This window comes from Acinonyx jubatus, chromosome F2, assembly GCF_027475565.1.
Source record: "Acinonyx jubatus isolate Ajub_Pintada_27869175 chromosome F2, VMU_Ajub_asm_v1.0, whole genome shotgun sequence".
Lineage (NCBI taxonomy): Eukaryota > Metazoa > Chordata > Mammalia > Carnivora > Felidae > Acinonyx > Acinonyx jubatus.
Genome location: NC_069394.1, coordinates 17,029,069 through 17,055,130, shown reverse-complemented (window position 1 = coordinate 17,055,130; position 26,062 = coordinate 17,029,069). Strand labels below are relative to the sequence as shown.

The following is a 26,062-nucleotide window of genomic DNA, read 5'->3' as shown; positions in this document are numbered from 1 at the left end:
GGTATCACTCTGGTGGGGATGCTGATAATGGGGAGGCTGTGCACGGGTGGGGGCAGGAGGTATGTGGGGAAATCTCTATACCTTTCCTTTAATTTTTCTGTGATCTTAAAACTGCTCTAAAAAAATTCTTTAATTTTTTAAAAATTTTTTTTTGAGAGAGAGAGAGAGACACACACACACACACACACACACACACACACACACAGACTGCGAGTGGGGGAGGGGCAGAGAGCGAGAGAGACAGAATCTGAAGCAGGCTCCAGGCTCCATGCTGTCAGCACGGAGCCCGATGTGGGGCTCAAACCACGAGATCATGACCTGAGCTGAAGTCAGACGCTTAACCTACTGAGCCACCCACGCTCCCCTAAAAAAAAAAATTCCTTAAAAAAATATATTTAGGGGAGATGGTTTTTACTATTGAGTAAGGCCACATAAAAACCAGAAGAGACCGAAGTGCCTGGTCTGTTAGGTGTGGATTCCTTACCAGTCATCCTCACTCGGCTCTGTGGCCTCTTTCCACATGCTACCCAGAGTGGGCACTGGACAAAAGAAGCCACGCTGCCCTCGAATACTTAAATGGACAATAAATGCTTTGCTCAGTCTGCCTTCCTCCCTTACAGCAATTAGAGGTATTTTACTCACGGTTTATGGCGTCCTGTCACACTTGATTGATAGCCTGTCCTCTGAGCCCATAAATGTTTTTAGGAGCCTGTGAATCAAAGCTAGTTATTCAGTCCTGTGGGAGATATTCCCAGCATTCCCTGACTCCACAGTCCTCTGCCCAGGGAGGCCTTTGGAACAGGCCACCACTGACAGAGCATAATTTGAAAGGTTTAAGCTTCCAATAGAACCTTTCCAAGCGACCTTAAACTAGCACCTACAAGAGTACAATAGTACACTTAGGTATTAATTTCTCCAGCATAAAGTTTGCAAATAATTTTTTAAACCCAACTGTCAACAACAGAGGGATTATAAACTCATGCCACACCACACGTCCATAAGATGGGATATCATGCAGTTGTCGCTAAGACAGAGGTAGGTATAGGCTGTCCTTAGGACAGTTGTGGACATGATGGGGGCCGAGATTTCCACACGCTCCTCCTCTCCTGGCCACGTGGAAAGGCTGCAAAGACTGGAAACTTGCAGCCACTGCCCATTCTGTCATGTTATGGTCTCCTCCTTCCTTTGGCTTGCAGGAGGTCTTTTAAAAAACACAGTCTATGGCAGCAGTTTCTCATCGTACATGGGAATGATCTTGCTGCCTGTCAAAATCAACACCACACCCCCCCCACACTTTGATACTATACAATTCCAGCTGTAGTTGTCAAATCCTTTTGATTACACATGAAACACTGCCCTTGGTTGCTTTCATGTATGTTTTATGAGGACACCTAGACATGAATATTTATTTAAGCAACTTGGAGCATGTCTCTTTGATTTTCTTCTTCTGTTCTGAGTCACGTTAAAAGGGTGGGGCAGGTGCACCATGTCGTAGCTAACCTGTTATGGCTTTTGCCTTACTGCCCGCCCCCACCCCCCATCCCTACCACGCCAAACAGCCTAGCCGTCTGGGAAATGGAAAACATTGCCTGGGTTTGCATCAGTTAGCAGTATGACATGCATCCCTGTGTTACCGATGAAACAGAACTCTTTCTTTGCAGTGTCAGCTTACCCACACAATATGTCAATGTACCCTTGTCATTTAACTATTGCCTGCTTGGATTCCTTTTATGGTGGCTGCCTTGGTCAACCCTTCATCGCTTTTGTCTCACCCTCCTTCTGCCTCAAGCTTCAAATTCTTTTTTTTTTTTATGTTTATTTATTTTTGAGAGAGAGAGAGAGAGAGAGAGAGAGAGAAACAGAGTGTGAGTGGAGGAGGGACAGAGAGAAAGGGAATCACAGAATCTGAAGCAGGCTCCAGGCTCTGAGCTGTCAGCACAGAGCCCAATGTGGGGTTTGAATCCATGAACTGCGAGATCATGACCTGAGCCACAGTAAGATGCTTAACAGACTAAGCCACCCAGGTGCCCCTCAAGCTTTAAACTCTTAAATGATCTTTCTACTACAGAGGGATATGTCTAGAAACCACCAGTTTCCCTAGAACCTTTTAAAATAAGATCCAACCTCCTTAGAATGGAAATATGGGACTTTTATATTCTTAGTTTTACATGTGTCTCAGTCTTCTGCCTCTCACCCCCACAATAATAATAATAATAATTATAATAATAATAATAGTTATTGCTATTATTATTGAGAGCTTTGTAGGTGCTAAGCATGTTACATGCATAATAACTCCTTGTGCATCTGTGCTTTGATTGCACTCAGCATTTCTAGTTTCTAGAAGGTTCCATGTTGTTTCACAAATGCCCCTGCCTTTCTGCAGATGCTGTTTCCTTCCCTAACTTCTCTGCCTTATAACCCCTATTTATCCTTCCAGACTCAGCTCAAGTATCACCACCTCCTGAAGCCTTCCCTGACTTGTTTTTCTTCCAATTACCTCTACTTTAGAAAATAGAAGGCAATGTTTTTGCTCAAATAACCAGAGTATAGGAAGGACAGGAGTCCAGATTAGCTTCTGGGACAGTTAGAACAAGGGACATAAATGATGCCAGAATGTTCTTTTACTATTTCTGGTTTTCTTGCCCCTACCCCCCCCCCTTTTTTTTGAGTTTTAGCTACCCTCTCTCAGACTGGCTCTCACCACAAAGTTGGAGGTACTGTCTCTGGCAGCTCCCAGTCTACCAGAGAGGGAGGAAACTTGCTGGCCTTGGTCTCAACTTTAAAAACCCCTGAAAAGGGCTCTGGTTGGCTCAGCTGAGTCAGGCCCCACCCCTGAGCCAATCATTTGACCAGTGAGGGGTGGGCTAGAAGCATTTCTCAGAAGTGTGTGTCATACTGCATTTGAGGAACTTGGAGGTGGTGGGGGACAGGGGTAGGGACAGCGCTGGATAGACATGGATATCCATGTCTACAGTCTTACCGTACCCTTCCCCAACCCCACTCAGTGCTTTATTGTTTTTTAAGTGCTGTCAACATCTTTGTTTACCAACACTCCTTTTAATGTGCAAATAAACCCTTTTTCCAAGGAGATAAAACAGAATCTTGTTATAATAGTTCCCAGAGTTTTTTTTTTTTTAATGTTTTTGTTTTATATTTGAGACAGAGAGAGACAGAGCATGAACGGGGGAGGGGCAGAGAAAGAGGGAGACACGGAATCGGAAGCAGGCTTCAGGCTCTGAGCCATCAGCCCAGAGCCCAACGCGGGCTCGAACTCACAGACGGCGAGATCGTGACCTGAGCTGAAGTCGGACGCTTAACCGACTGAGCCACCCAGGCGCCCCAGTTCCCAGAGTTTTTTAACCCAAGCTAGCAATAAATTATTTTCTGGTTCATGCAATAGGTCTTTTGCAAGAATTCAGAACCACACCAATGGTTCTGAACCATTAACTAACTCTATTAGTTAACTTTATGCTGCAGTTAACAGCCTGGCCGATCCCAGATGAATGAGCAGTAAATGTTTATTGTTGCATGCCACCGAGTTTTGGTGGTTGCTTTTTCACAGCATCGTTGCAGCTACAGATAACTAACGTAATAGGATTGCACTTCTGGCCCCTTGTGTTTGGATGGAACCACAGTTCTGGTAGTGAGTTGAGAGTAAAGGTTATAGTGACATTTCTGGGCTAGAGCATTCAATTGGTGGTATGAGACCCTCTAGAACTCTCTTTCCACCCTCTGGACAGCAACCTAAACTTTTGTAATGGTGGCTACTCCATCGGCCTAGCTCCCTTAGAGACAATATGAGCTAAACACACCACTGAGTTGTTTTAAGCCACTGACTTTTGGAGTGGCTAGTTACTTTGGCATAACTTAATCTAACCTAACTGAGTGAGGTGAGAAAGGGTATTTGAAGACCTTTGCTAAAGGTTATCTATTGCTTTCTACTTGGTGCTCTTTGAGAAATTGCAATAAATGTTTGAATTGTATTTTCAGTTGTTCTTGGTTATCATCCTGGTTTGATTTGCTTGCTCACTCCTTGACTGGCTTAGGTTTGGGCATATTAGAGAACTGGTTGCCAAGAAATTGGGAAAGAGAATAGCTGCCCCTCTCCTTCTAAATATCTTGGGATTTTTCCCAAACAGAAAAGGTTTTCAGATATTGAGCATTCCAAATGTCCACTAAATTCCCTCTAGCAAGGCAGACGAAGTGAGGGCGCCTGGGTGGCTCGGTTGAGTGTCCAACTCTTGATCTCGGCTCAGGTCATGATCCCACAGTTTCAGGGATTTGAGCCCCGCATCAGACTCTGTGCTTACCATGCTCAGAGCCTCCTTGGAATCCTCCCCTTGTCTCTGCCCCTCCCCTGCTCACGCTGTCTCTGTCTCTCTCCAAATAAATAAATAAACTTAAAAAAAAAAAAGTAGACACAATGGAGGTTCTTCTCTTTCTAGATTATATATTATTACAGCAAAAAAGAAGGCTTCCTTCAACAATGGAAGTGGGATAGGCAAGAGGACAAAGAGGAAGGGCTTTGTAAAGCAAAACCCAAAAATCCCTTGGACATGCACAACTTTCCATTCCTTTGAGAATGTAGTTGAAATACATACAAAGAAGAAAACAGGAGGAAACCTTTGTGACCTTCAGTTAGGTAAAGATTTCTTAGATATCACACCAAAAACTCCAAAACACTGTTGGGTTGATCTTGAACACTAACATCATCTACTCATTGAAAGACATTGTTAAGAGAATGAAAAAACAAGGCACAAACTGGGAGAAAATATATGCAAAGTGCATGTATGATAAACGGCTTGTATCCACAATATGTAAAGAACTCTCAAAACTCAATAAAAAAAAAGACCAGTTAAACAATGGATAAAATGTTTGAACATATACTTCACCAAAGATATATGCAGAAGGCAAATAATCACAAGAAAAGATGCTGGACATATCATTTGTCATTCCAGAAAGGGAAATTGAAATCACCAGGAGGGTACCACAATACTCCTAGTACGGCTGTAATCACAAAGACTCATCATAGATGTGGAACACCTGGAACTATCCTACATTGTTGGTGGGATGTAAAATGGCACAACTACTCTGAAAACATTTGATGCTTTCTTAAAAAGTTAAGCCTACACCTACCATATGGCCCAGTCATTCCACTTCTAAGAATTTATGCAACAGAACTGAGAACATATGTTTACACAAAGACTTGTACAGGAATGTTCATAACAGCTGTCTTTGTAATAGCCCCAAACTGGAAACAATCCAAATGTTCATCAAAGGTGACTGGATACATTAATTGTGGTATATCAGTACCATAGACTATCAATGATAAAAACATACGAACTGTTGATATCCCCAACAACATAGTTGATTCTCAACATAATTATGCTAATTGAAAGAAGCCAGGCCAAAAGAAAAATAAAGGAGTACATAGTTTAGGACCTATTTACATCAATTTCTAGAAAATATTAACTAAGATACAGAAAGCAGATTAGTGGTTGCCTGTAGGCAAGGTGGGTGGGGATAAAAAGAAATTGAATTCCAAACAGGCAAGGGGAAACTTTGGGGGGGTGATGTCTATGTTCATTATCTTGATTATGATGATGGCTTCATAGGAGTCTATTTATGTCAAATCATGAAATTATACAACTTAAATATGTACAGTTTATTAAATGTCAATTACACCTCAATTTAGCTGAAAAATATATGTATAGAATGCATCAGTTATTGACTGAGTAATGATTCAGGAAGGAACTACCAAATGGTCTACCAACTTGGGTTATAAACATTGGGAAATTACAGTAAGTAGAAGGTTGGCAGCTATGGGTGCATGTTTCTTCAGTTGCCAGCCTGACCTTCAGATTTGGCTCAACTAAATCCAAAGACAAGTGCAAAGTGGGAGTCCAGAAGATCTGTAATATAGAAACCTCTTTGTCACATACCTGAAATTGAGTAGGATGGTCGCATGGGCTGTGACAGCCGATATGAGCTTGACTGCAGACAGGTTAAACCAAAGTAGTTCAGGAAATCATTCAGCACATTTGTCTCTGCTACTGATAAAAATGTTGCTTGGCTACCTGCATGGGATAGAAAAAAACCTTTATTTCAAGTTAAGCACCCATAAGTTTAGCACCCTAAGTTTCTTGAATAATAATGCAAACATTCATACACATAACTTATTATCATCTCAAATCCAATAAATAAAAATGAGGAATGTGATTGTCTCTTCTGCAAAAGGTTATTAAAAGTTGTATGGTCTTAGGGCACGTGGGTGGCTCAGTCGCTTAAGCATCCCACTTCAGCTCAGGTCATGATCTCATGGTTTGTGAGTTCAAGCCCTGGGTCAGGCTCTGTGCTGACAGCTCAGAGCCTGGAGCCTGCTTTGGATTCTGTGTCTCTGTCTCTGTCTGCCCCTCCCCAACTCATGCTGTGTGTGTGTGTGTGTGTGTGTGTGTGTGTGTCTATCAAAAATAAATAAACATTAACAAAAAAAATTTTTTTAAGTTGTGTGGTCTCTCAGAGCCACCCCTTAGTAACAACACAAAAAGTTTTAAAATCTGCATTGGAAAATTTTTGTGAGAGTTTTGCTTTTCTGGTAAAGTTTGAGCTTTTCAAATATGATGGTCATATAATTTTGTAAAAATTTATTTTTCTGTTGGGACCAAGAATGAAAAGACTAAAAATCTAATCCTGGCTCTCCTATGAACTCAATTTCCTTGTCTGCAAAACAGAGATACAAGAAGCACCTACCTGTAGTAGGTTTGAACAGTGGGCCCCCAAAATACATATCCATGACCTAATCCCCAGAAAATGTGAATGTTACCTTATTTGGGAAAACAGTCTCTGTAGGTAAAATTAAGGATCTTGGAATGAGGAAATCATCCTGGATTATCTGGGTGGGCCCTAAATCCAATGACAGGTGTTCTTATAGGAGAAAAGCAAGAGAGATTGGAGACTGAGGGGAAAAAGATAAGGCAATGTGAAAATGGAAGCAGAGAATCGAGGGATGAAATGGAACGATGTGGTTCCAAGTCAAGGAAACCAGTAGCTGGAAAAGGCAGGGAATGGAATCTTCCCTGGATCCGCTGGATTGAGCGCTCTGCCTACACCTTGATTTCTGACTGTGGCCTCCAGAACCATGAGAGAGTACCTTTTTTTAAAAAAAAAAAACTAATTTGTGGTAATTTATTACTGCAGCCTCAGAAAACCAATACATTAACTCACAGAGCACAAAAAAATGGGAATAGTACTACCAGCATTGTAGGTTTGCTATGAGGATTAAATGAGCACTTAGAAGAATGCTTGATACCTCGCAGGCACGATAGAAGTGCTGAGTTTTTACAAAAAAGAACTCTGGCGTCAATGCAGCTGATTGTTGATGACATCGATTTTCTGGTCCGTGACTGGTGGGCTGGATTCCATGATCCTGGTGCACCTTGTTAGATTACGGAATTGAAAAACTAATCACGACGATGGTGAAAAGGCCAAGAACGTACACTATAGAGGTTCTTTTCAAAGGAACACTCTATAAGAGAAACACTTCAAGTCTCAATGTATTTGGATCCTTCTCTTTAGTTGTCTCTACAACCCCTTAATCCCTAAACGCAGTGTAGAAAGGAATGTACAGACCACAGGAGAAAACCATTTTTATTGCTTCCACCGGGAGCCGAAAACCCCACGGCGCCCTCGGAGTGCAGAGTTCTCAAGCCGATCGCTGACACCCCGGTTCCACACGCAGAAAACTACAATTCCCAGAAGGCTTTGGGCCCCGGGGCTGGTGGGGTGAACCTCTAAAAGGGGTGGGATCTAAGAGAAGGTCGTTGGCCGGTTCCATCGTCCAGAGCGGCAGGGGTCGCTTGGGCGGAGTTGGGAGGAAACGCGCCTCCATATTGGCTGGGAATAAAAAGGGCGGTGTTTAGCGCTCGGTTGGTCGGGTGGCGGGGATCCAGGACGCCAGGGCCCGAGCTCAAATTTCCCGGGCCCGGAGCGCGGGGCCTGCTGGGAAGGCGCCGGGTCGGTTGTGTATCGGGCGGGCGGCGGCGGCCGCGGGGGGCTTCGCCATGCAGAGCACAGACCTGGGCAACAAGGAGAGCGGCAAGTTGTGGCACCGCAAGCCCTCCCCGGCCGCTCGGGACGGGTAAAGGCGATGGGCTGCGGAGGGGCCTGGAGGCCGCGAGGGGCGGGTCCGCGTCCTTGGAGAGGCGTTGGAGGAGCTGTTGGGGATGGTCTTCGGAAGGGGTGTATGGCGCCGGGTAGAAGGGCGGGTTCTGCCTCTGACCCTGCCCCAGATCCCTGGCCTGGGTGATCTGTTGAAAGGCTGGTAGCTTGAGTCTCGCTGTGCCCCGGAAGCCGAGGTCTCATCAGAGATCTCTTCCCGGTCCTGGGGGCGGGGGTCTGGACAAGATTAGCGTGGGGCAGGTGGTTGGTGATGTGGACGAGACTTTGTGCCAGGACTCTGCCTAATTACCATAATGGCCCTGTAGTATTCCCGGTGCGCAGTAGATGCTCAGTAAATATTTGTTAACTATTGCAGCTGGAAAAGAACTCACGAGGAATGATGCAGGGGAAGGGGAACAGTGCACTTCGACCCCTTCCAAGTGCCCAAGTTACCCATCTTGTATCATTGTATGTATTCAGACAGGCATGCATCCATCAGCTATTTGTTGAGCACCAACTCTCTCCCAAGCTTGGAAGCTCTGGGGGACGGCATGGGAACAAAACAAACTTCCGGTTTTCTGGAGCTTACACGTTAGTGTGTGTGGCAGGGATGACAGGGGGTTACAAACTACCAGTGCAAGGTGGCCTCCTAGTACGGCCAGCCCTGCTGCTGGGTTTTTGTTTGTTTTTTAATAGACTTTCATTTTCTTCGGACAGTTTTAGGTTCACAGCCAAATTGAGAGGAAGGGACAGAGATTTCCCGTATACCCTCTGCACTCACACATGCATAGTCTCCCCCATTATCCATATCCCCCATCAGAGACGTATATATGTTGCAGTGGATGAACCTAGGTTGACACATCATTATCACCCAAAGGCCACAGTTTATGCTAGGATTCACTCCTGGTGTTGTATTTCTATGGGTTTGGGCAACTGTACAAGGACCTGTCTCTACCATTATAGAATCACAGAAAGTATTTTCACTGCCCTAAAAATCCTCTGCTCTGCCTGTTTTTCCCTCCCTCCTCAGCTTTTCTTTTCATTTTGGTCCCAGATACTTAAACTGTTTGAGTCTTAGCCACTCTGGTGTGACTTTAATGGAAACCTTTGCCCCAAGTGGTGCCATCTTGGTTCCAATGGTGGCACACAGATTGATCTTATTGCTTTTAATTTCCCAGAATTTCATAGCCTTTATTGCATCCCTTGGATTCATGTTTCTTGTTCTAGTAACTTTGCTGTCGACCCTTTGGTTGCTCCTCAACAAATCAACAGACTTTAAGTGCCAGCTATGTTTGCTCAAAGCCTGGTGCTGGACGTCCCACTGGCTGCTTGTTTGGTTTCCAATTGCTGTCAGCCCCCTAGCAATGCTGCTCTCCCATCAACTCTGAATAAAAATTGAATAAAAATTTTTGTTTAGAGTAGGGATTCTTCAGCAGGGATTTTCATTTCCAAACATGGAGTTTGTATAAATACTCCCCTTCTTCTGATATTTTCTAAATGGTCTGAAAGTTATTGCCAGCCCACAGTAATTCTATTTCTTACTGTTAAAAAAATATCTGGATATACATGCAAGATTCAAAAACAGAAAAGAAACAAGTTTTATGCAAATGTTATTTGCTGCTTCCATGAAAATGTAGCTTTCTTTTTGTTCATTAAAGCTCATTGTTATCGCATGGAGTCAGATGGACTTTAGTTGAAGTAAATGTCCATTTACTAACTCTGTGACCTTGGGCAGGTTAATCACTAAGACTTTAAGTGAAGCTAATAATGCCTACCAGACAGGGTTGTCTTAGCACGTTACAAAGACTTTAAAATAGTATCTCAAGCATCTTGGTGTTTGGTAAATATTTGATTTTTTAATTATGTTTAAGGACTGAGAACCTGTCAGGCAACCTATGAGCAATTGAAAGGCAGTTGTTCCAAAATAAATGCTTGAGTTATATGAAAATCCAAAAGGGCAGAATGTTGCTATTAATTATGATTATATCTAGGTGGTAGGGTTATAATCAGATTTATTTATTTATTAGTGTTTTTCTTTACCTTCCTTATTTTGAACAATGATCCTGTAATTTTGTGATTCCAACCCATAATAAAATGTTACAGAAAAAAGAGTGGAGGGAAAAGTCGTTGGCTCTGTCTGATTTTAATTGCTGGGGAACATTTTGATGTTATTACACATTTATTCTCCCCCTCTCCCCTTTGGGGATGTCAAAGGAAAACCAAATCTGGACAGTAGTTAAAGTGGTAAAAACAGATTTTATTCAGGAACTATTGCAATAGAAGAGAGGAGACCTCAGTATAGAAATGGTCTCAGCTCTGAATACAGCCTGGGCAAGTGAGAATGTACAGCCAAGGAGCAGGGTGGGAGTCAGTGGGTAGAAAATTACTAAGATGAAACATCTAGGATAATGGGTTTCTGCCTAAACCAGCCTCTAAGGAGATTCTTGATGAAGATAGGCCAGGGTGATCAGATTGATCAGTTATCAAGGATGATCAGGTTTTGAGGGTCAGGGGTTATTTTATTTTAAGAGAGAATGTAAGCAGTGAAGGGGCAGAGAGAGGGGGAGAGAGAATCCCAAGCCTGCTCTGCATTGTCAGCACAGAGCCTGATGAGCTCAAATCCATGAACCACAAGATTGTGACCTGGGCTGAAATCCAGTCAGACGCCCAACTACTGAACCACCCAAGCACCCCAAAGGGTCAGGGGTTCTAATTTTTTTTTTTTTTTTTTACATTTTATTTATTTTTGACAGAGAGTACAAGTGGGAGAGGGGCAGAGAGAGAGAGGGAGACACAGAATGTAAAGCAGGCTCCAGGCTCTGAGCTGTCAGCACAGAGCCCAACGCGGGGCTCGAACTCCACAAACCTTGAGATCATGACCTGAGCTGAAGTTGGTCGCTTAACTCACTAAGCCACCCAGGCGCGCCCAGGGGTTCTAATTAAATGGGCTGAGCAGGATTCTTGCTAAAATTAGATTTTACAAGGAAGCACACAGATGGAGGAGTGCCCCTGAGTGTCTCCCTCTCTCTCTGACCCTCCCCCGTTCATGTTCTGTCTCTCTCTGTCTCAAAAATAAACAAATATAGCTGAAAATACAACTCATTTATGCTTAATTCACTTTGGAACACTTCACTGTATAGTACAGAAACAATCTCATTAAGATATCTTTAAGATATTGAAATTTTTCTTACATGTGGTAGCTTGTGATTTATATGAAACTACTTTTCGCTAATTACATGATTGCATTACATGTGTTTATTGCTTAATGTAACAATTGACTATTCAATCAAAAATACATTGTCTTATATCTTGTTATTGTCTGTCAGTTAATCACGATTTATGAATCTGTTCATAAGTGTGCTTACTTAAAAAAAATTTTTTTTTGAGACAGAGACAGAGCATGAACGGGGGAGGGCCAGAGAGAGGGAGACACAGAGTCCAAAACAGGCTCCAGGCTCCGAGCTGTCAGCACAGAGCCCGACGCGGAGCTCGAACTCACGGACCGAGAGATCATGACCTGAGCTGAAGTCGGCCGCTTAACCGACTGAGCCGCCCAGGTGCCCCTAAAAAATTTTTTTTAATTTATCATTTATTCATTTTTGAGAGGCAGAGAGACAGAGCACAAGCAGGGGAAGGGGAGAGGGAGAGGGAGACACAAAATCTGAAGCAGGCTCCAGGCTGTGAGCTGTCAGCACAGAGTTTGAACCCGTGAACCGTGAGATCATGACCTGAACCGCAGTCGAACGCTGAACTGACTGAGCCACCCAGGCGCCCCTGAAATTTTTTTTACTTCTAAACCAAAAGCTCCATGAGGGCAGGGCCCATGTCCATCAACTACTTTTAGGTCCCGGCTTGTTCAATGTCTGACACATAGTGAGTTTCCAAGTACTTGATGAATATATGAACAGCATCCATTTTGATAACAAATAACTTTCTGAACTGCTTTTAGAAATCACTGTCGGGGTGCTCCTGGGTGGCTCAGTCGGTTGAGCCTCCAACTTCAGTTCAGGTCACGATCTTGGCGGTCTGTGAGTTCGAGCCCCGCGTCAGGCTCTGGGCTGATGGCTCGGAGCCTGGAGCCTGTTTCCGATTCTGTGCCTCCCTCTCTCTCTGCCCCTCCCCCGTTCATGCTCTGTCTCAAAAATAAATAAATGTTAAAAAAAAAAATTTAAAAAAAGAAATCACTGTCGGATTGCTTCTAGGAGAGCAGCGGGAAGAGCGGGTAGGCAGGAAACTTCAAAGTCAGTGAAGTATATTATAAAACCCGTATTTTTCATAGTAACAAGTAATGCTTGACATAGAATTAAATGTCTGTTTGTTTTTGACAGAATTATAGTGAACATCATTCACAGCTCTTCTGATTACCTTCCCAAAGTCTTGCGATTTTTGAACGTGGCTTTTGATAGCTCAGGTGATTGCTTAATTGCCGGGGACCATCAAGGAAATATCTATGTTTTTGACTTGTATGGAAACAGGTGAGCAGATACTTTTGATATATACTTTATTTAACAAGTTATTCACTGCCAGTTTTAGTACCTGCTATTAATTATTCATTCAGCAAGATTCATTAAGTTCTGACTGTATTTCAGGTAACTTGTAAAACACTGTCACAAGTGCTGACAGGAGAAAGTGGGAAGGCATGGGAAATATGTTTAGATTTTTTTTAGAGAATTAAAGTTCCGGTTGGAACAGTACCTCTAGTAGCATGTTTTTCCTTAAGTTTAAAAATTTACTGTTGCTAACTTATCAACATCTGGTACTTTATTGGGCAATTTAGAAAGAACTTTACTTTGTACGTTATTGTCACAGTTTACACATGTAGCAGTTTTAAAGAATTGTTCCTCACTCTTCTGCCTCCTCTTCCTTTGCTGAACAATTTAGTACAGAAGCAGTTAGGTGCGATTGATCGAGGGAGTCATCCCTGCAAGGGGGGTAGGTGGGAGGCAGACCTGTCTGCCTGGCCAGAGTCAGAAGGTACCTGCATGGGGGTTGGGGCAATCACGGGCAAGGCAGAGGGCTTAGGCAGAGGGCTTTGACGGAATGAGTAAATATGTTGAGGATAACGGGGCCAGGTTTCTAACAATCGGAAAGGGGAGTTACAAATATGGAAAAGTAGAAAACTAGAATGAACGCCGTGGCACTGGATTGATATTGGATGTATCTGTCTGTACTGCTGGTTTTGAATATATAGACATAGAAATAAATAGAAATGTATATGAGAGAGTGAAGGAATTTCTTTTTTTGAGGGGAGGGATGTGTGTGAGGGAGGGGCATAGAGAGGAGAGAGAGAATCCCAAGCAGGCTCCATGCTGTCAGCACAGAACCCGACCTGGGACTTGAGCTCACAAACTGTGAGATTGTGACCAGAGATGAAAGCAAGAATTGGACGCTTAACTGACTGAGCCACCCAGGCACCCCTGAATTATTATTATTTCTTCAATATGTTTTTTGAGAGATGGGAGGGGGGCCTATAGAGTGAGCAAGAGAGAGAATTCATGCTGAGCATGGAGCCAGATGAGGGGCTTGATCCCAGGACCATGAGATCATGACCTGAGCCAAAATCAAGAGTCAGATGCTTAACTGACTGAGCCACTCAGCACCCCAAGAGTGAATGGATTATAGCTCTTTCCTAGCTTTGCCTGCTCATAGGACCTGGGAGCAACAGCACCCTGGTAGCAATGAATGTACCCGGTGCCCATTTGTTTTCTAAATATCACATTCTGCTCAAAGTAATTGGATCCTTGCAGAAATGGCCAGTTTCAGGATGGAGGCAGGGAAAGTACAAGGTGAGCCTGGAACGTTATGTAGCCAGAAAGAAGGAATTATTTAAAGAAAAAGTATCAAAAGGACATAAATGTCAGCTTAAAAGAGCTCCTTCTTTCCATATTGGAGACACTTTGAGTATCAAAATAAAAAATGATAGTAATGGGAGATAACCCATTGAGTAAAATAGAAATCTATAAATTCATGCTATAATCAATAAACTGTTTCATGAGAGGGGATATTCACATAGTCACAAAGCACCTCCCCACAAAATGCTTACTAATTATAGAGGAGAAAAAGATTAATTTTACACTGAAGAAGCCTAGCAAACACCACACTAGTATCAAATGATTAAAGTCAATGAGTGGAGGGACCAATCACTGATGGGGCGCGGGGAAAACAACAGTCTCACTTCTATGGTATTCCTGCCAAAGAAGTGTAACCTGCATCTAATCAGTGGAGTCAGACAAAGCTAAATTAAGGGAGTGTGTAACAAGATGGCCTATAATCTTCCCAAGGGTCAAGGTCATGAAAGTTGTAGAAAGACCAGAAGATTGTTCCAGTCTGGGAGAGACTAGAGACATGACAAGTAAAGGCGTGAATCTGGACTGATCCTTTTGCTGTTAAGGACATTACTGGGGACAACTGGCAAAATTGAATGGGGTCTGAGGATTGGGTGGTGGTAACTTTTTTTTTTAAGACTTTATTTTTAAGTAATTTCTACACCCAGCATGGGGCTCAAACTCATGACCCTGAGATCAAGAGTCACCAGCCAGGCGCCCCTCTCATCTTACTAAATACTCATTTTCCCCTCCTCCCTGGAATTTTTTTCTTTTGCTTCAAGGTACAGCTCTTTCCTGATTTTTCTACTTGTCTGATCATTTTTCCCCTTGTTTTGCTGACTCTTCTGCCAGTGCCTACCCTTTAATTGTGCTGCTCAAGCATCTGTCCTTGGGCTGCTCCCTTCCATGTTCCCCATATTCTCATTCATAATCTCATCAGCAGCAAGCCTAAGCTTTCAGCTGCTGTGCAAATACTGTTAACCCAGATCTGCTTCTACTACCTGCTGGATGTCTTCTATATTAGGCTGTCGCGTGCAGGAGCCACGAGCTGCATCGAGCCCTGGAGCCCTTGAAAGTTGGCTACTCCGGGGACACTTGGGTGGCTCGGTCAGTTAAGCGTCCGACTCTTGATTTAGGCTCAATTCACGATCTCACGGTTCGTGAGATCGAGCCCTGTGTCAGGCTCTGCGCGGACATCAGGGAGCCTGCTTGTAATTCTCTCTCCCCCTCTCTTTCTCTGCCCCTCACCCCTGTCTCTCTCTCAAAATAACTAAATAAACATTAAAAACATAAAAGAAAATTGGCCAGTTCAAATTGAGATGTGGTGTTAGTATGAAAAAAATAACGTAAAATATCTCAATAATTTTTATTGATTAAATGTTGAAATGATAATTATATATTAATTAAATAAAATATGTTATGAAGATTAACTTTACCTTTTTCCACCTTTTTCACTGTGGCTCCTAGAGCATTCTAAGTTACACCTAAATGGCCTGCATTACATTTCTTGGACAGCACAGCTCTAAATGTTTTGCAAAGGCCTTAAACTCGACATATTTAAAACCAGGCCTATTTCTTACCCCCAGACTTGTCCCTCTTTTGCCCAATCTTGAAAACTTGATTTTTTTAGTAAATTAAACTTTAGCTATGTGCCAAGTACTCTGCTAAGCACTTAGCATATGTTATTTCATTCAATCAACATATTCTCTCACTTAATCATCACAACAAGCTTATGAGATCTCTTTTCTCACCCTCATTTTGCACGTGAGGAATTCCTGATTCCTCCCTCTTCACCTCATGTTTGCTGCATCACCAAGCCTCTCTCCCGCTTAACTCCTGACACTTGTCCTGTTTGTCCTTTCCATTTATACCCGTAACTCTGATTGAGATGCTCTGTAGTGGCTTCCTTCTTTTTTGTTTTTATTTTATTCTATTGTAAAGTTTATTTCTTTATTTGGAGAGAGAGAGTATGCAAGAGGGGCAGAGAGAGGGAGAGACAATCCCAAGTAGGCTGCACACTGTCAGTTGGGGCTTGAACTCACGAACTGTGAGATCACGGTCTGAAACCAAGAGTCCAACGTTCATCCGACTGAGCCACCCAGGCGCCTCCTTAGTAACTTTCTTCATGGTCTCTTCTTGTCCCTCTATCCATTTGCCATTGCTGCCAGAATCCTCTTCCTAAAAGACATGTCTCGTCATAATTCTGCTATGCTTAAAACCTGGTAAGTAAAATCCAGATTCCTTTACATGCATACAGCACTCTTCATAATCTATTTTTGGCCTACCACAATGGGCATTCATTTTTCTGCATTTCATTTTCTTCATCTCTAAGGACTCCTCCAGCGTAAAATTTATGATTGTTGGAGGAATTTCTGATACTAATGCAGTAATCTCTTAATAGGTTTAATCTTGTTCAGCGAACGGCACAAGCTTGCACAGCTCTGGCCTTTAATCTCCGTAGGAAGTCTGAGTTCCTTGTGGCGTTAGCTGATTACTCTATTAAATGTTTCGATTCAGGTAAGAAATCCTCCTGTTTATCTTCTGAATATGAGTAGAATTTAGACTGATGCACTGCAAGGAATTTGCCAATCTGTATCATCTGAGGGGGTAGTCCCCACAAGACAGCACTCACTTCAGACATTAGCAACAAGTTTGGGGGTCCCGGGACCACCCTCACGTCAAATCAGCTGGCTACAAATTCAGGGTTCCCCACAGCTACCTTTGGGTTTGATATTCACTAGAATGACTCAACAGAACTCAGGAACACACTGCACTTATGATAATAGTTTAATGCAGCGGAAAGATATAAATTAGAACCAGCCAAAGGTAGGACACACAGGGTAGAAAGTGGGAGGCTCCCAAAGGAGAAGCTGCGGTTATCCCTACGGACATAGTCCCCTCCCAGCATCAATATGTGGCCCTCCACACTGAGTATTGCCAAACCAAACATATACCTAAGCTTTGATGTCCAGGACTTTTATTGAGGCTCCGTTACGCAGATTTATGACCGATTGGGTTATTGCCCACCTGTTTGAACTCAAATTTCCAGCCTCCCTCCTCTCTCTGGAGGTTGGGCGGATATCACGTGGCTGAACGCCTTAACCTTCTAGTCACTCACATAATTGATCTTTCCCGCGTGGCCAGCCCAGTCTCTGAGGTTCTCTTCTTAGATAAGCCATCGGGTGTTGTCTGAGGGACCTGCCGTGAATAACAGAGACACTCTATCACTGGGAAAATTTAAGGGATTTATAGATTGTCTCCCAGGAACCTAGACAAAGGCCATACCTCTCTTTGAAGCTCCAATTCCTTACTATGTAGGTACAAGAATAATAACTTTCTTAATATAACCTATGTGTTTTATACTACATTGTGTATTTTTAGGACATTTAGAATTCTGTAAACTGAACCTCTTATTAAGAGAAAAGATATCTCAACTGTATTGTTTTTTTCTTGATAGAAGGACACCTGGGTGGCTCGGTTGAGTGTCCAACTTGGGCTCAGGTCATGATCTTGCGGTTCGGGAGTTCCGGATTGGGCTCTTTACTGTCAGCACAGAGCCCTCTTTGTATCCTTTGTACTCCCTTATCTCTGCCCCTCCCCGACTCGTGCTCTCTCTCTCAAAAATAAATAAGCATTAAAAAAGTAAATAAAGTAATTGATAGAATATTTTAAAAGATAGTAATAACAACAGTAATAACAGCGATAATTAACACTTACATAGTGTTTACTCTTTGCCAGGTACTGTTCTATGACTTTATACATGTTAATTTTAATCATCATAAAACGCACAGACATCGATATTGTTAACTCCATTTACAGATGAGGAAGCTGAGGCACAGAAGTAACTTAACCAAGGTCTCTCACGGCTTGTAAGCAGTGGAGCCAGAATTCCTAACCTGGAAGCCTAGCTCCAGGGTCCCTGCTCTTAATCACTACTACACTCTCACTGTGCACGTGCGAAGACAAACCAGTCGTCCTTCAGTGATGCCCAGACACAGTCTGTGTTTGTACAGCAGGGACTTCTCTTTCTAGTCTGTTTTCTCTGCATATGCCTCTTTTCCGTTCTAACAAATATATGATCCTATCTATACTGTCGTGTGGAGTCATTTCCTTTACTTCATTAAAAATATTCATACAGAATTTTAAAATCAGTACAGAATATTCTACTCTACAGATGTTTGCAGCACCATAATTATTAAACCTGTTACCTGTCAGTGGCCTTTAAACTGTCTCCAATTTTTGGTGTTAAAAAAACACTACTGTCACAGAAGTTCTAAAAAACCAAATGTTTATACTCATCTGTGATTGCTTCCCTTGGATTCCACCCATTCTCTTCTTCTCTCTTAGTTCCATCTGTTTACAATCTGTTCTGTCTGTTGAACCCCCCACCCCTACCAATGAAGCCCCTCCTTTAAGATGTTTTCTCCACCTCCCCAGCTACCTCCCCCTTCACTGCTAAATCTTGCTTCTTCACGGCACCCATTGGTGGATTCTGATTTTTGCTTTCCCCACTCCATGCAGTTGAGACTTCTCTAAGGCCATTAGTAACCTCTGATTGTTTAAATGTTTTATTTATTTTGAGAGAGGGGGAGAGTGTGTGAGTGCACGAGTGGGAAAGGGGCAGAAAAAGAGGAAGAGAAAGAATCCGAAGCAGGCTCCACACTCAGCAAAGAGCCTGACATAGGGCTCGATCCCACGACCCTGGGATCATGACCTGAGCCAAAACCAAGAGTTGGATGCTTACCTGACTGAGCCACCCAGGTGCCCCAGTAACCTCTGTTTGTTTAAGCTCTCTTTATACTTTTCAACCTACCCCTCAATAGCATTTAACACTTTGCTTTACATTAAGACCTTAGTTTTCATACTCTTCTCTCTCTTGGTTTTCTTCCTACCATTCTGACTGCTTCTCAGTAGTCTTTCCTGTGTTCTTTCAGTGGTCCCTAGACTTAGGGAGTTTCTACCCAATTAAAAAGAAAGTAGAGGAACAACAACCCACATGGGTTGTCAACTTTTAATTTTACCGACATAGGAAAAAACGATAGAACTTCATTTCATAAAACGAGAGATTGTTTTTAACACAAAGAAACTTAGAAGGATAGAATGCTAGATTAAAAGGTAGTACTTTCAGTTTAGCTTTATGAAAAACTCATGTCATTGTCCTTATTTTTCTCATTTCACTGAAGACCAATGAAAAATTGATCATTAACTAATGCCAGACTTCAGACCGGTGTTTGGAAACTACTACTCTCTCCCCAAGGGTTTCTCTGTTCCTCTGTTCCTCTGTTTTCAGTTTTGACCTACTTTGTGTCTTAATGCTTCCCAGATTTACATCTTGCTTTCTGATTATTCTCCTCAGTTTCATCTTTCTGAAAGAAAAAATTCTGTTCATAACAGTAAAACATGTTCACCACAGCAAACTGGAAACACAGGAAAATGTAAGAGAGAACATAAAAATCACTTCTAATTCTATGACCCAGTGATAATTGTAATGAAGTTTTTGGTATTTTCTCTGCCGGGCTGTTTTCTGTGCTTCTCTCACAGGCACACACACACCTCAGGATCCATTTTAAAAATCAAATTCATGATCTCTTCTTCCCACACTGCTAAATCTGTTTCTCCTTATGTGTTTCTTAAATCAGCTAATAGTATCGCCATCTAGTTATATAACTAAACTAGCACCGTTGAAGTCTTAACTCGTCTTTTATTTCAATACATCTAGTTGATCACAAAGCCCTTTGAATTTCTCCTTCATAACTCTTGACTTTCTTCCTTTCTCCATTGCCACATTTGTATTTTAAACCTTCCTTATCGCCTCCTCGGATTATTATAGCAGCAGATAAATTAGTTGTCTAGTCTCTTCCTTCTTTCCACCGTATCTCTCATGTATCTTCAGAGTGCTCTCTCTGAAATACACAACAGATATGATACTCTTCTGTGTAAAACTATTACAAGAGAAAGCCCAAACTCCCTACCACCACATCTAAAGCTGTTCTTAAACTCTTTTTCATTTGGCCTCATCTCCTCACATGTCCATGACGTTTGCATTACTAACCTGTTCCATTGTGCATTTTATCAACTGGCCAGCTTCCATTGTTGTAGGTGTTAACGAAGGTGTCTCGTATAAATACCTAGCTATCAGTTGAATCAGTCCTTGGGTGATACATAGTGTTTTCCCTGTATGACTCTTTTACTTTTTACCACAGTTACCAAGGAGCTAGTTAGCTGGATGAGAGGACACGAATCATCAGTATTTTCAATCTCTGTGCACGCATCAGGGAGATATGCCATCACTACTTCTTCTGATACGGCACAGCTGTGGGACTTGGACACCTTTCAGAGAAAAAGAAAGCTGAATATTCTACAGTCTGTGGGAATACAGAAGGTCAGTGAGCGCGGGGCACATCTTGGTCTGTTGTGCTTCTCTGACTCGTTTCTCGGTTAGCAGGATTTATAGATGATGTGAGAGTAACGATGTACTTTGTCCCACATAGCCGTGTTCTTATAACTCAACAACAACTGAAGCAGAGTGGCCCCATGCAATGAAAGATGTTGCTTGTGGCTACAATTTCTAACTTACTGGGTTTTTGTTTTTGAAAAAGTTCAAACACGGAGCAGATTTGTAAGAATTTCACAGTGAATACATGTACGAACACCATGTAGATTCTACTGTTAACATGTTCCTATACTATCCTGTACTGTACTTTCGTTATTACGTTATTATGTTGTTATAACACCGTATTAAGGTTCTATCCATCTTTCTGTCCCACTGTTCATTCTTTTCTTGCTTTTCATTTTAAAGTGAGTTGCAGACATTAATGTATTTGCCTGTAAATACTTAAGACTGAATTTAATTGACTATGGCTCAGTATCTGTTGATGTGAAACTTACATATAATGAAATGCACAGATGTTTGTATTCATTTGTTAAGTTTTGTCAAATACATATACCTTTGTAACCTGTGCAATCCTATGATTACCATCATCCCAGAAAGTTCCCATATATCCCTTCCCGGGTAAGCACTATTCTAATGTTTTTTTACCGTAGATTAGTTTTGTCTGTTCTAAAATTTCAAATAAGGGGCGCCTGGATGACTCAGTTGAGCATCCGACTCTTGATTTCTGCTCAGGTCATAACCCCCAGGGTTGTGGGATCAAGCCCTGCCATCAGTCTCCATGCTGAGCGTGGAGCCTGCTTGAGATTCTCTCTGTCTCCCTCTGTTCCTCTCCCCTGCTCATGCTCTCTCTCTCTCTCTCTCTAAAAAATAATAAAATAAAATTTCAAATAAATACAACCAGTCACTGTTGGTGTGTATGAAGCTTTTCTTCTTCAGCATGATTTTGAGATTCACCCATGTTGTTGTATGTACCAGCAGTTCATTCCTGTTTATGTATTTACTTATTTATTTTTAGTGTATTTATTTATTTGGGGAGAGAGGGCAGAGCACATGCAGGGCAGGTGCAGAGAGAGGGAGAGAGAGAATTTCCAAGCAGGCTCTAAGCTGTCAGCTCAGAGTCCAATGTGAGGCTCAATCCCACGAACCGTGAGATCATGACTTGAGCTGAAATCAAGAGTTGGACGCTCAACCGACTGAGCCACCCAGGTGCCCCATTCCTTTTTATTGTTGATCAGTATTCCTTTCTATGCATAAATCACTTTTTAAAAGAGTATCCAATTCTTTTGCTTTTATGGCTTAATTTTTTTTCCCCCATTTGATTAGCTAAATACTATTTTCAAGATTGTCTGAGTCTCCTATGTGATTGCTTTAGGTTATATTATATGTGCAATATTGCTTTTAATTTCTTGGTCATTAACATGAACAGCTAGCAGGGCATGTCAACCAGAAATTTATTTTGTAGTCTCCCTGGACATGTCAGAGTTCTTTAGATTGCCTTTAATAATTAAAAAAAGATAAAAGTTGTAGCCAGCTTATTCATCAGGGATTTAGGCCAAATATCTTAGTAGGTCTTTTCTTGTTTAATTGCTTTAGTGCTTAACTTGAATTTTAAATTCTAAAGAAGAGTGCCTTGGAATCGAACCCACAATGGAAACAGTTATGAAACAATGACACAAAAACCATCTGTTCTTTTTACCATGAAATTAAAACTAGTAGATGCCGGATAGTTGCCAATTCTAACCTTGCATTGTCATTTAGATATTTTAGTTTAACAGATAGGACTCCAAAAGTTAGTGATAGGAGAATAAGATTTAGAAAACATACGTATAATATGCAGTATGCATGTAAGTATTGTTCTAAAATAATAGGACATTATAGTCTATATGTTACCTGCAAACGTTTTCTCAAAGGACCAGATAGTAAATATTTTTGATTCTGCAGACCAAGAGCAAAATTGAAGATATTATGTATATATTTACATGACTGTCTACAGTGAAATAATTTTAAAAAGGTAAAAAAGAAACATTCTTAGGTCCAAAACAAGAACCGGAGGAGGGCCCGATTGTTGCCACTCCTGGCTTACTCTGTTGAAAACAGGAAATAGTTGTAAGCTAATCTTAAAGTAAAACTTTTAGGGGCACCCGGGGTGGCTCAGCTGGTTAAGTGGGTGGCTCAGCTGTTTAAGCGTCTACTCTTGGTTTCCGTTCAGGTCATGATCTCATGGTTCGTGAGTTCGAGCCCCACATCAGGCTCTGTGCTGACAGCACAGAACCTGCTTGGGATTCTCTCTCTCTCTCTCTCTCTCTCTCTCTCTCTCTCTCTTTCTGCCTCTCCCCTGCTCTTTCACTCACTCTCAAAATAAGTAAATAAATTTTTAAAAAAAAGTAAAACTTTTATTCTTACCAAGTGTTTACTAAGTCCATGTATTTATTCCAGTTTCTGATTCTGTATTTTAAATAGAACAACTTTTGGGGTGCCTGGGTGGCTCAGTCAGTTAAGCTTCCAACTCTTGATTTCGGCTCAGGTCATGATCTCACGGTCATGAGGCCAAGCCCCGCATCAGGCTCTGTGCTGGGTGTGGAGCCTGCTTAAGATTGTCTTAGGAGTGCATGTGTGCTCTCCCTCTCTCAAAAGTAAATAAGTAAGTAGAACTTTTGTGGCTTTTTTTGGTGATACATGGTGACAAATGATGCTGTGAGTTTCATTTTATGATGGCCCTTTTTTTTTCTTAATGTTTATTTGTCTTTGAGAGAGAGAGAGAGAGAGAGAGAGAGAAGAGCATGTGAGCAGGGCAGAGAGAGGAGATAGAGAGTCCCAAGCAGGCTCCGAGCTGTCATGCAGAGCCCAACTCAAGGCTTGAACCTGCGAACTGTGAGATCATGACCCAAGCTGAAATCAGGAATTGGACACTCAACTGACTGAGCCACCCAGGCACCCCTATGATGGCTCTTTTTAATCTAAAATAGCCTTCTGCCATTTTTGTCCTATGACATTATTATTATTTATTTGTTTAAAAAATTTTTTTTCATGTTTATTTTTGAAGGAGAGAGAAACAGCATGAGCAGGGGAGGAGGAGGGGCAGAGAGAGTGGGAGGCACAGAATTCAAAGCATGCTCCAGGCTCCAAGCTGTCAGCACAGAGCCCGACACAGGGCTCGAACTCCCCAACTGCGAAGTCATGACCTGAGCCGAAGTCGGATGCGTAACCGACTGAGCCACCCAGGTGCCCCGATTTATTTATTTATTTTAACGTTTATTTATTTTTGAGAGACAGAGACAGAGTGCAAGCTGGGGAGGGGCAGAGAGAGAGGGAGACACAGAATCCCAAGCAGGCTTCAGGCTCTGAGCAGTCCACACAGAGCCTGATGCGGTGCTTGAACCCCTGGACCGTGAGATCATGACCAGAGCCGAAGTCGGATGCTCAACCAACTGAGCCACCCAGACACCTCTCATTTATTTATTTTGAGAGCAACCAGGACAGCTGTCCTGGAAAATGCCCCAAATTCTGGATTTGTTCTCACTCTTCTTCATTATTTCATTTAACTTATTCTCTCATTTGTATTTCTTGTAAGCTAAAGGCTTGACAAGATTCATGTTCAGCATTTTCAATGAGCCGAGCCACTAACCTTACGAGTAGGATGCAAACAGTAGCAGCATTCGCCTTAGTGTTGGCTTCAGGAGGGAGGGGGATGGTGCACACAGAGCACAGTACAAGTCAGCTGCAGCTGCTGCTGTTTCTGTTGTCTGTTATTCTTACCCGTTATCTGGTTCTGTTACGGGATTATCTCAGTCCAGTCAGATGCCTGTTTAAAAAGCCGCAAGATAACTGTGTTGTATTTCTTTCGAACTACATGAAATGGATGAACGATACCTCATCAGCAATTCAGAAACCCGAAAGTTTTTAAATAACTTACTTGGCGGCAAAATCCGATCTTGCCTAAATTCATTTGGCAGCAAAATCTGAACTGAATTGACATGAGGCTGAAATATTAATATGTTTGAGTATGGAGTATTGCCCCAGGTCACCCAGGGGTTCCACACGTAATGTTACAAAATACGCATCATATTACCTTTCTTAAAGTGGAAGTAATTCTGAATTCTGGAACATATCTGGCACCAAGGGTTTCAGATAAATAACCGTGGACTTTTGATTTCAAAATGTTTTTAAAGAACCTGTCATTCTGGGGCACCCAGGTGGCTCCATCAGCTGAGCGTCCAACTCTTGGTTTTGGTTTGGGTCATGATCTAATGGTTCGTGGGTTCGAACCTCTGCTGTCAGTACAGAGCCCACTTGGGATTCTCTCTGCCTTTCTCTCTCTCTCTCTCTCTCTCTCTCTCTCTGCCCCTCCCCCGCTAGCTCTCTCTGTCTCTCAAAATAAGTAAATAAACTTCAAAATAAATAAATAAGTAAATAGATAGATAGATAGAAAGAAAGAACCTGTCATTCCAACATCTTTCCACTGGGTTTTTGTACCTGGCAGTAGCAGTAATCAATACCAATAACAATAGATAACCCATTGTTGAGTATTCACTGTGTACCTTACACTTCATTTAGTTATTTTTAAACTTAAATAATTCTAAAAGTAGATACCATTCTCATTTTACAAATGGGGAATCGGAAGTTCAGAAACACGAAGTAATGTGCCCTGGGTCACATAGCTTACCAAAGACGCGTGGTTTGACTGTAGGCCCGTCTTACCCCAAAGTCATTCCAGGATACCATACTGCCTCTCAGGTAAGCCAGTCATACCTCTTCCTATTAGTAGATTTTGATTATTTTGTTGATGTTTGAGGTAGAATATTTAAATTAAATATTTAGTTTGGGATTTTTGAATAAATCCTAGGATTTCTGATTACTGTGGTTCAGTATATGTCAGAGAATGTTTTCTGATGGATGTAAGAAAACATTTGACAAAGAATGTGTTGCCAAACTTAATTCACTTTTTGTGCACAGTTGGCGCTTGCTAAATTTTTCCTCAATTATACGTTTGACTTAATTGTACATTTGCTCTTATTACCATCCTGAACTCTTAACTTTCAAAAGAGCTCACAGGCCTCTCAAAAGTGAGTTGGATGTGGGTTCGAGCCCCGCGTCGGGCTCTGTGCTGACAGCTTGGAGCCCAGAGCCCGCTTTGGATTCTGTGTCTCCCTCTCTCTCTGTTCATCGCCCCCCCCCCCCGCCCCCACCGCCCTGCCACTCGCACTCTCTCTTTCTCCCTCTCTCTCTCAAAAATAAATAAACATTAAAAAAAATTTTTTATTTCAAAAGTGAGTCGGAAAGCCTGGATTTTCCTATTTTACAAGGAAAACTGCAGCCCCGCCCTGATGCCCAACCCTCCAAAAACTATGTTTTGCTAGTGCTTTTGAAGTTTTTTCTAAGCTTTTTATGATTGTCAAGACATGACACTATCTAAATAATGACATGATTCATTAGGAACAATTTTATAATCATTAAAATCTGGCAATTAAAATCACAAATCTAGTAATGAATAATCATGTAGGCAATAATCTATCACAGCTCTTCCCCTAAAATAGCAGTTGGTGCTCATTAACTTTAAAGCTTTTGCTTCTCCCAGAAGGAATAAACTTTATTACTTTTCTAGAAAAATATTGCTAATTATAATAAAAATCTTAAGTTACTTTTTTCCACATTGGTTTTGAAACAGCGTCTCAGCCTTCATTACTGA

The 26,062-nt window shown here is 42.0% G+C and overlaps 1 protein-coding gene across 8 annotated transcripts in view; it reads left to right on the top strand.

The window, feature by feature from the left end:
* TBC1D31 (TBC1 domain family member 31) overlaps window positions 1-26,062 on the top strand; it is a 95,104-nt gene that overhangs the window by 14,334 nt on the left and 54,708 nt on the right. For 2 of the 8 annotated variants that reach the window (XM_053208611.1, XM_053208608.1), the window contains exons 1-4: window positions 7,904-8,137; window positions 12,486-12,632; window positions 16,384-16,499; window positions 20,186-20,364. In XM_053208611.1, the coding sequence (XP_053064586.1) occupies window positions 8,061-8,137; window positions 12,486-12,632; window positions 16,384-16,499; window positions 20,186-20,364 (519 nt within the window). In that variant the 5' untranslated portion in view covers window positions 7,904-8,060. Of the gene's footprint in view, window positions 1-7,903; window positions 8,138-12,485; window positions 12,633-16,383; window positions 16,500-20,185; window positions 20,365-26,062 lie in introns of those variants that run through there. The other 6 variants (XM_053208610.1, XM_053208609.1, XM_015075821.3 and 3 more) reach the window with 5 other exon arrangements.